This window comes from Clupea harengus, chromosome 3 (genome assembly GCF_900700415.2).
Source record: "Clupea harengus chromosome 3, Ch_v2.0.2, whole genome shotgun sequence".
NCBI classification, from domain to species: Eukaryota; Metazoa; Chordata; class Actinopteri; order Clupeiformes; family Clupeidae; genus Clupea; species Clupea harengus.
The window spans coordinates 21,231,908-21,245,965 of record NC_045154.1 but is presented as its reverse complement, the minus strand read 5'-3'; the positions used below and the strand labels follow the sequence as shown (position 1 = coordinate 21,245,965).

At 46.2% G+C, this 14,058-nt stretch overlaps 1 protein-coding gene across 2 annotated transcripts in view; it reads left to right on the top strand.

Annotated features, from left to right (window-relative positions):
* The first annotated feature begins 561 nt into the window (after nucleotides 1–561).
* Nucleotides 562–14,058, top strand: part of tango6 (transport and golgi organization 6 homolog (Drosophila)) — a 26,805-nt gene continuing 13,308 nt past the window's right edge. Inside the window, exons 1-14 of one of the 2 annotated variants that reach the window (XM_031564925.2) lie at nucleotides 562–713; nucleotides 1,732–2,393; nucleotides 2,597–2,719; nucleotides 2,948–3,119; nucleotides 3,811–3,917; nucleotides 4,297–4,459; nucleotides 4,612–4,679; nucleotides 4,854–4,966; nucleotides 5,292–5,471; nucleotides 6,134–6,260; nucleotides 7,115–7,315; nucleotides 8,469–8,603; nucleotides 9,772–10,410; nucleotides 12,022–12,079. In XM_031564925.2, coding sequence (XP_031420785.1) covers nucleotides 662–713; nucleotides 1,732–2,393; nucleotides 2,597–2,719; nucleotides 2,948–3,119; nucleotides 3,811–3,917; nucleotides 4,297–4,459; nucleotides 4,612–4,679; nucleotides 4,854–4,966; nucleotides 5,292–5,471; nucleotides 6,134–6,260; nucleotides 7,115–7,315; nucleotides 8,469–8,603; nucleotides 9,772–10,410; nucleotides 12,022–12,079 — 2,800 coding nt within the window. In that variant the 5' untranslated portion in view covers nucleotides 562–661. Of the gene's footprint in view, nucleotides 714–1,731; nucleotides 2,406–2,596; nucleotides 2,720–2,947; nucleotides 3,120–3,810; nucleotides 3,918–4,296; nucleotides 4,460–4,611; nucleotides 4,680–4,853; nucleotides 4,967–5,291; nucleotides 5,472–6,133; nucleotides 6,261–7,114; nucleotides 7,316–8,468; nucleotides 8,604–9,771; nucleotides 10,411–12,021; nucleotides 12,080–14,058 lie in introns of both variants that reach the window. The other variant, XM_031564924.2, reaches the window with a different exon arrangement.

Below are 14,058 nucleotides of genomic sequence, written 5' to 3'. Positions count from 1 at the left end.
CTGTTTGAAAATCCGGTTTGACAAATGTTACAACGTTTCAACGTAACTAGTCTACTATAATACACTGCATATCGCATCTGCGAATTTTCTTGGCAGACTCATCTTGCAAATAACCATGTACTGAGATGGTAGTCTATTAGGTAGGCAACACAACATTTCGTTTTTCGTTGTTCATTATCATTCATCTCGGGCCACATAGCTGATACAAAAACATAGCTTGTGAGTCATAGCATCCTATACATTACTGAATAAAATGTACCTATTGTGTTTAATATGAATAGGCAGAACAGAGTTGTGAGTTGAACTCCCCCTTTTATGTGACCTATTTAAAACACATACAGAAATACACACAACAGAAACCTCTACAACAGTGACGGCTGGTGAACAAATAAAAAAGGGGGCATTTCAAACTTTTTTCCATTTTGGTTTGTATTTTCCCACTTTTACGTTTGTTGTAGCTTTGGGAGCGTTTTTCGCCCTTGAATGATTTAAAACGAATAAATAAATTACGACTTTTAGTTTGACAAAATTACGAACGGCGGCCATATTTAAATATTTTGTATTGTCGCTGGCTACACGCTGCTATGACGCTTTTTTTCTGCGACTGTGCCGGTTATGCACGTCGTGGATAGCAGCGATGCTCTTTATTACACAGTGAAAAATGACCAGTTCCATTCTTAATGGATTGAGCATCCTAACTAAACCCGTTGGAGGTCAGTAACAAAATGTGAAATGAGTGTGCTACAGATATGGGATAACACTAGTGAGAATATCTGTGTTCTACATCAGTTAACTTGTTATATTAGAAGTAGTAAGGACTGTCACTTGGATCTGTCTCTGCTCTCTATCTGTTTTGTTTTACAGCAGTGCGCCTGTTAGTTTGCTACAGTTTCAGATGAAATGAAATGCGTTGCTATTCATAAGCAGTAATACATGCATTAGAAGAAATATTTGACTAAATGTTGGAGTTGGCTAGCTAGCTAGGTTGAGAGTGTGGTAAAAAATGTGAAGTAGTTGTAACAGACGCTAAGCAGCTTCAGAGGGGAGGTGCAATAACACCTTAATGCTATAGTCGTCTGTAATACTTAATTCTAGAAAGCAATATATTTTTTAACATGACAAGTAACGCTATTCTTCACTATTAATTTCATCACAGAGCTGAACTGTATGACTAAACTGAATATGATATCATAAGCTGTGTACATCCTTCAGATGCATCCAGAGACTGTTATTGTCATCAGGGTTCCCACGGTCATGGAAATCCTGGAAAAGTCATGGGATTTTAAAATCCCATGTTAAAAGTCATGTAATGAAAATCAGTAAATCCATTGAAAGTTTCGAGAAAAGTCATGAGATTTGATTGTCATATGTAGGTCTAATGAAATGAATTAGCCTATGTACTGTCCATGCATACATTTCTTGTTGTGCGAATTTCTGAAGCGTGATAACATTTCTAACTGCTCTATTAGATAAAGAATGGAAAAGCTTGCTGTTTAATTATCATTCAATAATAAGGCCCAACCTGTAGATTAAACTACAATGTTGTGTAATTTGTGAGAGGTCGTCGAAACATTTAATTTAAGATCCTTGGACAGTCATGGAAAAGTTTTGAAATGATGTAAATGGAAATAGGTGTGAATCCTGTTTTATGCTTTCACATGAAGTATCACAGATACTTCAGAATTTAATTTCACAGAATCTAATTTCTCAAGACTTCCTCTTTCTCTTTAGAAGTGTCTGTTAGTCAGGCACATGGCTCCCAGCAGAAAGCCTTACTGGATGCACTGCAGGCCAATCAGGCCCTCCTGCAGGAGCACCTGCAGGCTCAGGGAAGAGAACCAGAGGTGCTTGAGGTTCTAGCAGCTGTGCGGAAACAGGCTGAATGGGCCAGCGAGCAGACCGAGGACATCACCTGGAGCTTTGTCCAGGAGTGTCTGGTTCTGCTCCTGGGCTTGGGCCGTCACCTGGCCCACCTGCGGGAGTCCTTCGACCAGGAGAGCTTGTCGTTGCTACCAGCTGACAGCGCCCGTCGACGCCGCACCCCCGAGGCGGCCCCTCCGCTGCCCCCGGACGTACTGAGCGTGGCGCAGCAGAGGACTTTGGGGACCGGGCTGCAATTCGCCGTGACCCTGGGCCTGTGCCCATATCTAGCCGCGGGCGTGGGGGTGCCCCTGGGCCGCAGGTCTGCGCTAGGTGCGTCAGTGGAGGGTGCGGTGAGGAGAGACGTGCTGCCCTCGACCGAGCGCCGGCTCCTGATCACAGCCTTCGCCCTGCTGGAGCTCAGCACCGTGCCGTCCCTCGCCACCGAGCTCTTCACCAGCCATCTGGGGGACGTCATGGCTGCCCTGTGCCAGCTGGGATACCGCCTGCCACGGCCTGAGCGGGGTGCTGCGGTGAGCGAGAAGGTCATTAACACGTCCTGCTCACAACTCCCGTCCACATTTGTTGAATGTGAATAGTCAATTTAATGTAGCCAGAGAGATTTCTGATGGCATTCAGAAATGACTGTGGTGATCTAATCGGCCTCTAGATGGAGCTATTGGCATGAATATGTGTGACAAGTATATGCTTTCATCATAAAACTGTATTTTGACAGATTCTTGGTCTTAGTGCTGAAGAACACAGGAAGTGCAGAGAGGCGCTCCAAAGCCTCTTGGGTAAAGTCTACCAGCCAATCGTCATCAAGGAGCTCCTGGTCCTCCAAGGTGGCCCTAAACAGGTATGGCCTGAGCTGAAGACGGATAAATAGAGAGATTATTGATCCTGAAGGAAATGTAGGAAATGCTAGACAAGGTTTAAGCTATCTAACAGATGCATTTTCCGGACCTACAGTATAGTGTCACTATATCAGTATATACTGATCTTTTTGATCAGTATTTAAGGTTAGTATGCAGCCGTATACATAAAGTGTGCTGGCATGGCTCATTCCTGCCCTGTGTCCTGGCAGAGCCGTGTGGGTCCCGGTGGCGGTGGTGCCGGTGTCGGTGGGAGCAGGGTGGCTGCTCTGGCTCAGGCCCCGGCCTGGCTTCGGCGTTTGTGTGGACAGCTGCTCTCTGAGAGGCTGATGCAACCCGGCGGGGTCCAGTACGTGGTGCGCGCCATCTTGGAGGGTGCTGGGGGTAAGGCTGTTGGTTTTTCCTGTCCCATCACTCCTGTGTGTGCAGTCTGCAATTCTAATCCAATCATCTGTCATTCTAATCCACTCTGTGATCTGCTACTGACGTTTCTCTTGCTGTCCTCTTCTGTGTGCGCGCAGGTAAAAAAAAAAAAAAACCCTCTGGGTACACAGTCCTGGCTCTGTAAATGTGAAACAAAAAAAGTGGCTTGGACTGAGCCATACACTATTCCAACCAATCAGCATGTTGCTTCAGAAGCACGGAAGGCAGGGGTGTCATTTGATTGGCTGTTCAGCTGGAATTGTGGACTGTACCATTAAGGCTACTTTTGTGATGTAGTAGAGGGGGGAACAGCAGGAAATTAAATGTGTCTGTCATTTTTTCATCCTGTCACATCCATGAATGCTTGCACACCCCCTTGCTGTTTGCCCTTCTTATGCACGTGTGAGTGTGAAAGTCAGTAATAGTAGTAGTAGAGTTGCATTCAGGCACTGCCTTTTGCTTAATGCTCATTATGTGTAGAGGAACAATGAATTTAGTCCTAAAGATCTTTTGTCATTTCCACCCTAGTGCTGTATTAGTACTTTTGCTTTCCAAATGTATTCTTCAGGGGTAAACATTTGGCAAACATGGAGACTGGGCATTTCCTCTCTGCTCTTTTGTATTTACCTGCTGTTCCTGCCCTGACCTGTAGGGGGAGACTCAGACTGGAGGAAGTGTGATGCTGTGGCCCGTATCTTAGCAACCTGCCCTCAACAGTCCCTCTCACCTGAGGCTTACTACAGCCAGGTCTGCCCACAGGTACAGCTATACCACTCTTCACCCGTTCTTGTGTGTATTGAGGTGCAAGTAGGATACCAAGTAGGTGATCTGGTAAATCACTCACAATATCAACATCACATCTTGGCAGAATAAATAGATCTCAACTACACAATAGGGCCGTACTTTATCTAGTGATTTAGTAGAATCCTGATGTTGACACTCTTTGAATATAAGATCCTCTGTATATTAATTATTTTATTTCATTACACATTACACATTACACATTTTAATAATAGGGAGATTCTAAAACTTCTAAAACAGCAACGTCAGAATGCCATTCAGAATTACATAACAAGTCTTTATATAGAAAATGAACTGTGTGTGTTTGTGTTCTTTTGTCTCTCTCTGCACTAATCAGGTGCTTGAGCTCCTTCACTTCAAAGACAAGCTGACAGCGCAGCAGTTCCAGCGTGTCGCCACCAGGGCGGCGCTCACCATGGTGGACGAGCGTTTGGAATTTGCCCAGCCCTACCTGTTAGAACCCCTCTTCAAGCCACTCCTCTGTTGTGGGAGAATAACAGGTTAGTATGTTGAGCATGTCAGTGTTGTCAAAAGACATTTGTAACGCCTGTGCAGGGGAGCCATTTGATTCAGCTTGATATTTCATTTAGACGTCTGCTTAGTCGTTAGACCTGAATGACATAGAGCACCCCCCTCTTTCTTTCCGGTATAGTGGAGGGTGAGGCCAAGAGCTCAGTGCAGGAGTGGGAGCTGACACGCTGTGTGGATGATGTGTACAAGGTGAGTGGGGAGGACAACGTGTGGTTTCCCCAAGGGCTTAATTGAGGAACACTTCATTGATGTATTACATTACACGCACACGTATATCTTCATGTTGGCTAATTGTAAGTATTCATGAAAAAAGATATAGATATTTGCAGGATATCATAATTTTTTTCACCATATCCCTTTCAGATATTTGTGGTGGGGAACAGGCCAAGTGAGCTGCTGCTGAGGAGTCTGGGAGATGTAATTCCAGTCATCTTTGCTCTGTATAGCTTCACAAAACAGAATGCTTCCCATCTCCGGTCAGTTTAAGGCAGCACTGAAATTATAACCGGGGTTTAACATAAATGAATCACATAACCACATTGTATGTCATACATTTGATTTACATACAATCAGTATACTTAGTAACCTTTCTACACTATTGTCTGATCGCTGTAAAGCACAAAGAACACGTACAAAGAAACAGTGTTTTGTCATACCTCCTTAATTTGAACACACTACTACAGTTTGATGTGTGAGTGTGTCCTGTTTACGCTCCTGTGAAATGTACAGTCGGACATATCTGTCTTCTGACTCCATGTTGGCACTGTGGTACCGTCCTTGATCGTGGGCATCACTCCACAGCGCCCCCTGTCAGGAGATCCTGCTGTGGCACCTGTGCCAGGCTGAGGGAGGGCAGGCCCTTCCTCTCCTGAGGCGACTCTGCGGGCTGGGGGCAGAGCCAGGAGGAGGAGTGGCACCGGGGTGGCAGTTCTCACCGGGCAGCGAGGGAGGAGCCATACTCACACCCAAAGAGCCAATCAGGTGGGCTGCACAGAGCACCATGGTTACAAGATTGTTCCTTCCTTTGTGTAAGGAACAATGATGGGCCGCATTGCTGAGTTGGAGCACATCTTGTGTAACTTTATGGTTATTCGTCACTGCCAGAAATGTATTAATAACCCTAGATGTCCTGTCTTTGACCTTGTGGACTTTGTACATGAAAGCTGTCCATCAATGTTACCCCAACATGTGTATTGTCTTTCAGAGCCACCAACATCTAAAGGCAAGTTTCTTGTGTCGACATACTTGGCCAGTGAAGCTGATTTTGATTCTGAGAGTCATCCATGTACCATCAGCCTTAGTGTGTCACCCATTCTCCTCTCTGTCCATTTGTTGTCCAATGCTGTCTACTAAATTCTATTCCTTTTGTTGATTTCTATGGCACCATTACACAGTAGAAACTGTCTGAAAATGCTTTACAGAGCCTGAGGTCTGACCCCCTCCTGAGCAATCACAAGGTGACCGTGGCAAGGATTATGACTCATCACTCTTCTGCTTTGCTGTCTTTTCCCCTCCTTCCTACCCTTCTATCCTTCCCTCTCTCTCTTCCCTCTCTCTCTTCCCCATCCTTCTCTCTACCCCCCCCCCCTTCTCTCTCTCTTCCCTGTCCTTCTCTCTGCTCCCCCTCTCTCCCCCTCCTGCAGTGATGAGGACGAGGAGCTGTATGAGAGGCTGTGCGGGGAGCAGTGGCGTGTGGAGTGTGTGGCTCAGCTGCTGGGGGAGATGAAGGACAGCGACCTGCCTGCAAACTTCTTCCTGCAGCTGCTACAGGTTTGGCCCCCTACTGGCCAGGGACAAACACACACCTCAGTTACCACTAAGTGATGAAGCCCCACCCCATCACCCCTAAAAAAATCTATACAGTGTAGTGTATCTTGCTGCTCTAGGGAGCATTAGTCTCGTCATGTTGAGAGAACATGTTCTGGGAACAACTTGTTGAAGTTTTGATATGGGATTGCAATAAAATCTGCTTTAAACCAAGCTGGCTCTCCACTTCAAACCCACTAACAACTTGGCTGAAACCAGGCCACCACATTGTTATGTTTGAATAAGCACTGCTTCACTTAAGCCCTACTTTCTCAAAGATTAGATTGGTATACAGTGCCGTATTTGGTATTTTGGTGCCGTATCCTAAGTCTGTTTCCACTCACAGTGCACCAAATTCTGTCATGGCTGACTCCAGACATATAGCAATGCCCGTCTGACTTAGAAATGCCGTTTTAATACCAGATATCTCTGTCAAGAGAGACCGTTATCAAGCTCCCGCGCGTCAAGTCTCAGTTGTGCTCTTATTCTGCTGAGTTGCCTCAAACCTTTAATCCATACACGCTCCAGCGTAGGGACTGGAAAGTAACTTCTTCACTTTAATGATCCGTTATGATAAAGTTAAGCCAGATAAAACACCCTTCCTTACGAAGTCTGATTTTGATGATACTGTATAATGTTTAATCATTTGCTTTTGTACTTAAGAGGGTGTTAAAAAAGGAGTTTTTAATGATCTGAGGATTAGTTGCTACTGTTTTAACTATAGATAAAGCTCTGCACACTTGAGGTTGCTGTGATTAATGTCGAATTTGTCCCCTCTGTACTGAAATGGCTTCAATGATGGAATGGGTTTTGCTTAGGAGCTGACCAGCTGGACAGCCGAACAGGAAGTGGAAGAGTTGGAACAGGAAGTGGACACATCCTCCATGACACTGCTAGAGCTGGAGCTGCACCTGATTGGCCAGGTGGCAGGGCCTGGTCAGAAGCTGGCTCTGCTGCAGGTGCTGGCCGTGTTGTGTGAGGGCCTGCCCCATACTGTGCTGTTGCGCAAGCCTGCTCAGGTGAGTGCTCACACACACACACACACACACACACACTAACACGTACATACACACACACACACACACACACACACACTCACACACACTCAAGCATGTGTGGATACATATTGTACATACAGCACAAATCAGCTCAGGTGAGACACCCCCTCACACACACACACACACACACAGATATGCACACCAGTTGATACATGCTGAAACAAAAAGAAGTTCAGACGCAGTAAAGGTCATGCACAGAGCTAAAATGCAGCGTCATGAAGCCTGCATGCTGCTGCAAGTGTTGTCGCATGGTAACATGCAGCTGGCATGCCGCAGGGCGTTCTGTGGAGAGTGAAGTCCTTTTCTTGCTGACTCAGCTACGATTCAGCAGTACGTACAGCACAGCAGATTGATCCTCAGGGTCTCCCTCTGTCCTCTCCTCTCTCATCCCCCCCATTTGAATCTTTTCGTTAACAGTCGCTAATGTCCGTCTCTCGCCGGAGCTCAGGGGAATCCGCTCTTTTTAGAAAACCAGGCCACGTTGAGACGCCGAGGCCTAAGAATAGCTCGGCCTATCTCTGACGCACTTGAGATCCGAGTGCAGTTTTCTTCCTGAGATGACTGAATACACTGCAGTAAAGCATTGTGGCGTAGAACTGACACTTAAACATAAACACACATTGCCAATATGTGTCGCCAATATGAACCAGAGGTAGCGAGTAAAGGATGTGTAGGTGGCTGTTCACTAACTGCTTCTGCTTGTTGACTCCATTTGTATGGGTATCTAAAATGACGCATCTTTATGCTCTGTTGGTGCTAATTGTGGAGATGTTGTTGTGTGGGGGTGTGTGTGTGTGTGTGTGTGTGTGTGTGTGTGTGTGTGTTTGTGTACATATGTGTGATGAATGTATAGGTATATTCACTTTGTTCACAATGTGCAGTATTACACTGTGTGTGTGTCAGTGTGTGTGTGTGTACATATGTGTGATGTATGTATGGGTATATTCACTTTGTTCACAATGTGCAGTGTTACACTGTGTGTGTGTGTTATTGTGTGTGTGTGTATACATATGTGTGATGTATGTATGGGTATGTTCACTTTGTTCACAATGTGCAATGCTGCCCTATGTGTGTGTCAGTGTGTGTTCAACCGGTGTTTTTGGTTTCTACTCAGGCTGTGGAGTTCATAGTGGCCATGCTGCAGCGTGCGTGTGTGTGTCTGGAGCAGGGAGGGGAGGGGCCGGTGGAGGCCCAGACCCTGCGCATGGGAATGGGCCTGGTGGCCGCTCTCATGTCTGGAGACACCAAGGTACACACGTGCACATAACACAACCTATATTGCTCTCTTATGTAACATAACACTACCTATATTGCTCTCCTATGTAACATAACACAACCTATATTGCTCTCTTATGTAACATAACACTACCTATATTGCTCTCTTCTGTAACATAACACTACCTATATTGCTCTCTTATAAAACAAATGGGTTCTATCGAATTATTTAGCTGTTTCTGATTGGACGAGAGACGTTCCATGAGTTGGAATACCCCAGGACATCCCAACTCGGACTTTTCACAGCTAATAATAAATCACTCCACACTCAACATTCTATAGCGCGTTGATACAATTAAGCGATAACCATTAATTCAAAGTTTTTATAATTCCAAAAGACGTTGACAATGGAACAATTTTTTTGTTTTTGTTTTTTAAATGTTATTTGGTTGACTATAAAATTGTTTTAAAAAAGCAATATACTACTCGTGCGAGTGGGGTAGGTAAGGGATATTCCCACGGGTGTTGTTGCCTGCGTTACGGCCGAACACCACCCATGGGAATATCCCTTACCTACCCCACTCGCACAAGTACTATATTGCTCTCTTCTGTAACATAACACAACCTATATTGCTCTCTTCTGTAACATAACACAACCTATATTGCTCTCCTATGTAACATAACACAACCTATATTACTCTCTTATGTAACATAACACAACCTATATTACTCTCTTATGTAACATAACACAACCTATATTGCTCTCTTCTGTAACATAACACAACCTATATTGCTCTCCTATGTAACATAACACAACCTATATTGCTCTCCTATGTAACATAACACATATGTAACATAACACTACCTATATTGCTCTCTGATGTAACATAACACAACCTATATTGCTCTCTTCTGTAACATAACACAACCTATATTGCTCTCCTATGTAACATAACACAACCTATATTACTCTCTTATGTAACATAACACAACCTATATTGCTCTCTTATGTAAGTTTGTATGTATAGCAAAATCCATCAACACACTTACTTGCATTACTTGGTTGCTATTGGTAACAATTACAATGTCCGTATGTCTGTATAATATACAAATTCCTTTTTTCTACCAGTGATGTGAGACTGATGTTCCAGTCATGTGCTGATTTCCTACAATGACTTTCCTGTCTCTCTGTCGCCCCCTAGCTGAGTGGAGAGGACTACTCTGCCATGTCCAAACTGTTGCCCCTTCTGGAGCAGATCTCTGAATTGCATCCAGACGCCCTGTTGAAGGAGTTGGCCACTGATCTGAAGGCAGCCATCGCCACCCATGGAGCTTACAGGCCTGACACCATCACCCGTGCCGCCCAGCATCACGCCACACACACTCACACTGGCACGGCGCGGACCAAACCCACTCCAACTGCACGCCAGACCCAGCCAAGAAGAGCACCAGCAGCAGCAACAGCAACCACAGCACGCGCTCAAAGCAAGCCAGCCAAGAGAACAGAACCACTCATCACTGAGATCAGTTCCGTTTCCATGGCAACCAAAGACAACGGAACTCCAGATGCTCCTGGTGCACCTGCCTCCTCTGCAGAGCAGCTCAGAGTGTCGGGTTCTTCTGCAGAGAGGCGGGATCGACCTCTGGCTGCGAGTATCCCTGTGTCCCCGTTCAGCGCTGGAACAGCCGGAGCAGAGGGTGGTCCATCGTTCATCTCTGAGTGCCTTCTGGAGGCCTGTGACCCAGATGTGCCCACACGAGCGGCAGCGCTGAGGACCCTCACCCGCGCCTTGCAGAACCACCAGCAGGAGGCGCTAGAAGCACAGGAGAAACTGGTGACGGTGAGGCAGAGGGAGTGTCTGCAGTCTTGTGCAGTGTGTGCAGTCTTTCTGTGTATATGAACACACTGTGTGTGTGTGTGTGTGTGTGTGTGTGTGTGTGTGTGTGTTGTTTGGTTTAGTCATTTGTAGTTTACTGAGTTGCTGAACACATTGAATAGTAGAGTAGAATTTCCATTTTCAGATTAGCCAGAGAAATGGTGACTGATGTACTGATGAACATGAAAGGTTTTTTTACAGAACTGGACTAAATGCTGTGTTGCTTTGAGTAGAAGCAGAGGGGCCACATGCATATGTGATGAAGATTGCAATGCATAGTCACAGAGAGTTTTACACATAACACAGAGCAGTTCATTGGTTGATCAAAATCATGGCTTGTTTGCTTGATTATCTTTTGTATGTCATCCTCATAATTGAGCTGCTTGGAAACAGCATAATGTAAACATGGCAATTGAATAGCCTGTTTATTTGGCATGTGCAGGATTAGCGTTTTTTTTTTTTATCAGACAGCAAATATCACTGCTGAAAAGGAACGCCCTGGTGTCTGGTGTCTGCACATGTGATCCAGTATGGAGGTGCTGCTTCTGTGAACTCAGGGAACCCTGCAGAGTAACTGTGCCTTTCTTCCATCCTCTGGGGCCCTACAGGCACAGATTCCACCTCATGTGTTTACGTGTGTGTGTGTGTGTGTGTGTGTGTGTGTGTGTGTGTGTGTGTGTGAGAGTGTGTGAGAGTGTGTGAGAGTGTGTGAGAGTGTGTGAGAGAGAGAGAGAGAGAGAGAGAGAGAGAGAGAGAGAGAGAGAGAGAGAGAGAGAGAGAGAGAGAGAGAGAGAGAGAGAGAATGGGGTGCTGGTTGGTGTCATCACTGGGACGGTGCGAACCCCAAGGGGGTCGAGGGGTTGGGGTTATTATAGGGAATATTAAATGAGGCTGTGGTTCTCTGATGGACCCGCACCCCTCCCCACACCCACCACATTAACAAGCCCCTGTGGAGTCTCCTTCCCCCGGCCCCTGCCAGCTCCCAGGAGCCCCGCGCTCAAGGCCTCACCCACCAGCACCCAGCCCAGCCCAGCCCATCCCCACCCAACCCAACGCTCATCCATTAAACATGGCCTCAGCCCAGCCTGCGCAGCCATTACCCACCATACACACAAAATCTCACACACGCAAAACCCTGGGGCCTGTTTTTTGGGAGAATGTGAGAGGGTGTGTTTGTGTGTGTGTGTGTGTGTGTGTTTGTGTGTGTGTGTATGTGTATGTTTGTTCAGTTGGTCATTGGTTAGTTTGAGCAGTGCAATTATATTAGTTCATGTCACTCACTTTCGTGTGCATAGATCACTTAAATTACATTTGATATGCTGGGCTGCAAGTTTGAGATTAGACCATTAAACACACACATACACACACACACACGCATGCAGTACATTAAATCACAGGACGTGTGACCTCATCTTACCTCGTTCCTGTTTACCACAGTCATGAGCACCCCAGGCCACTGACTGAGGATTTCCTCCTAATTTGCATGGGGGAAGCCACAGAATCTACTAATTAGGCAGAGCGAATGAACTAACACACAGAGCCCCCCTAACACTCACACTCTTCTCTCCCCTACAGCTATTCCTGGAGAATCTGGAGCACGAGGACTCTTTTATCTACCTCTCGGCCATTCAAGGTAAAACACTACCACAGTGTGTCAATAGGTTGTGTGTGTGTGTTTGTGTGTGTGTGTTTGTGTGTGTGTGTGTGTGTGTGTGTGTCTGTGTCTGTGTCTGTGTCTGTGTCTGTGTCTGTGAGACAACATTGCTGTAAGGTCTAGAGGACTCGACACAGTTTGAACTCGATGAGTCACAATCACTGGTGCCAGCTGAACTTCAAAGGCACGCGTTCACCATCAATAATGAATGGCACCTCGGGTGCGTGGCGTGTTTGTTTGCGTTTCCAACCCAGACACGATCCGCCGCCCTCCACTGATCCTTTGTGTGTAAGGCGTGTGATTTGCATGATAATAGGATGGAGGTAGACCCCCGTTTGGGCCGTCAGGGTTTGTTATTTTCCAGTAACCCTCACATGGGATGTGCTGGGGCTTAGACAGAACTCAAGTTCAAGCGTGATATCCATCAGACCTTTAGCTAGGACCCTTGATTAGCCACTTAGTCATAAGCAAAGTGGTTGTATTTATGGTATTAGCATTGATAACGACAGGGATGGCGGTGATAAGATGCTCTTGGCAACAAGTCTGTGCATCTTAATGGGCCAAATAGACTCAGCAGACTCGACTGTAGAAACGGACTACTATTTACTCAGTAGTCAGCAGTAATGGGCTTGCGCATGAAGGTGGCGTTTGGGTTGGAGGGGTACGCTCTGCTTGTTTGGCGGGAGCGGGTGGCGTCCTCTTCCTCGCCGAGGGTTTGATCCGCTCTTCCAACATGCTCATGTCCTTCTCAGAGAGCTGCCAGACACAAATGTGTTCTTTAGCAAAGCAAAAGCTGACGGTCTCAGAGGACACAGTGCATGTGACTACTCACAGCCTTGTGCTGATGGACACCGTGGATAGGGAGATGGACAATGTTTAGTTTAGTTTGCCTCAAGTCACCACATTTTACCTAGTACCCTGGTCTCCTCAACTCTGAGAGAGAGAGTGTGTGTGTGTGTGTGTGTGTGTGTGTGTGTGTGTGTGTGTGTGTGTGTGCGCTTGTGCTTGTGCTTGTGTGTGAAAACATCACAGCCTGATTGCTGTGTCAGGAATGTGTGTTTGAGAACAAATTCAAAAGAGAAGAAAAAGTGATTTTCTGCCCTCGAGGACAAGTTCTAAAACAACTGAAATGGTGCTCAATCTAGACTAATGGCAGGTTAGGGGAAGCTCCTCATTTGCTGCTGCGAATGCGTAAAGGTCGAAAGGTGACGGTCAGGTATGGGGTACCCCCATCTTACCCCACTCAGCCCATGCGTGGCCCCTGGGCGCCCTGGGCCCTCCTTTAACGAGTGAAACGTGTGACGGAACCTCTCATTAGCCATGTCAGACGCCGTGTGTTTATGATCTCGCTGGCTTGAGTGTGCGGCCCTACCTGTCGACCTGTCGATCAGATCGTTGTAACGGTGCTGGTTGGCTGAGGACGGACATGCCTTAACCTCGCTCAGCTGTGTTTGGGGTCAGCTGTGTTGTGGGGCCGTGGGGAAGTCATGTAGTAAAGTGTCGGGGCTTGTATCTGTCAGTCTGTCAGGCGGCTTTGAAAACTGATATCCGTGTATAGGGCTGCCTGGTGAAGTGGATGAGGGAAGTCTGCCATTTGTTGAACGAATAGTTGGCCTTTGTTCCTGGCGAGCCGTTTGTTTTTCCGTCATGGTGTGGTACAGCCTCTTATTAAGAGCTCTTCATGTCTGATAAAGGCCAACTCAAACCTAATGAAGTTTGCAGTCTTTCTCTCTCAATCCCCCCCCTCTCTCTCCCTCTCTCTCTCTTTCTCTCTCTTTCTGTCTCTGTCCCTTTGTCTCCCTTACTATGTCACTGTCAGCCTTACTCAGTTCAATTCAGTTTCTTTCAAAGCTGCTTTATTAGCATGCCTGTTTAGGTACAGTGTTTTGCCGAAGCACAATGAACAATAAAACAACACATTTATCATTAACATTGAGAAAAAAAGACAGAATATAGAG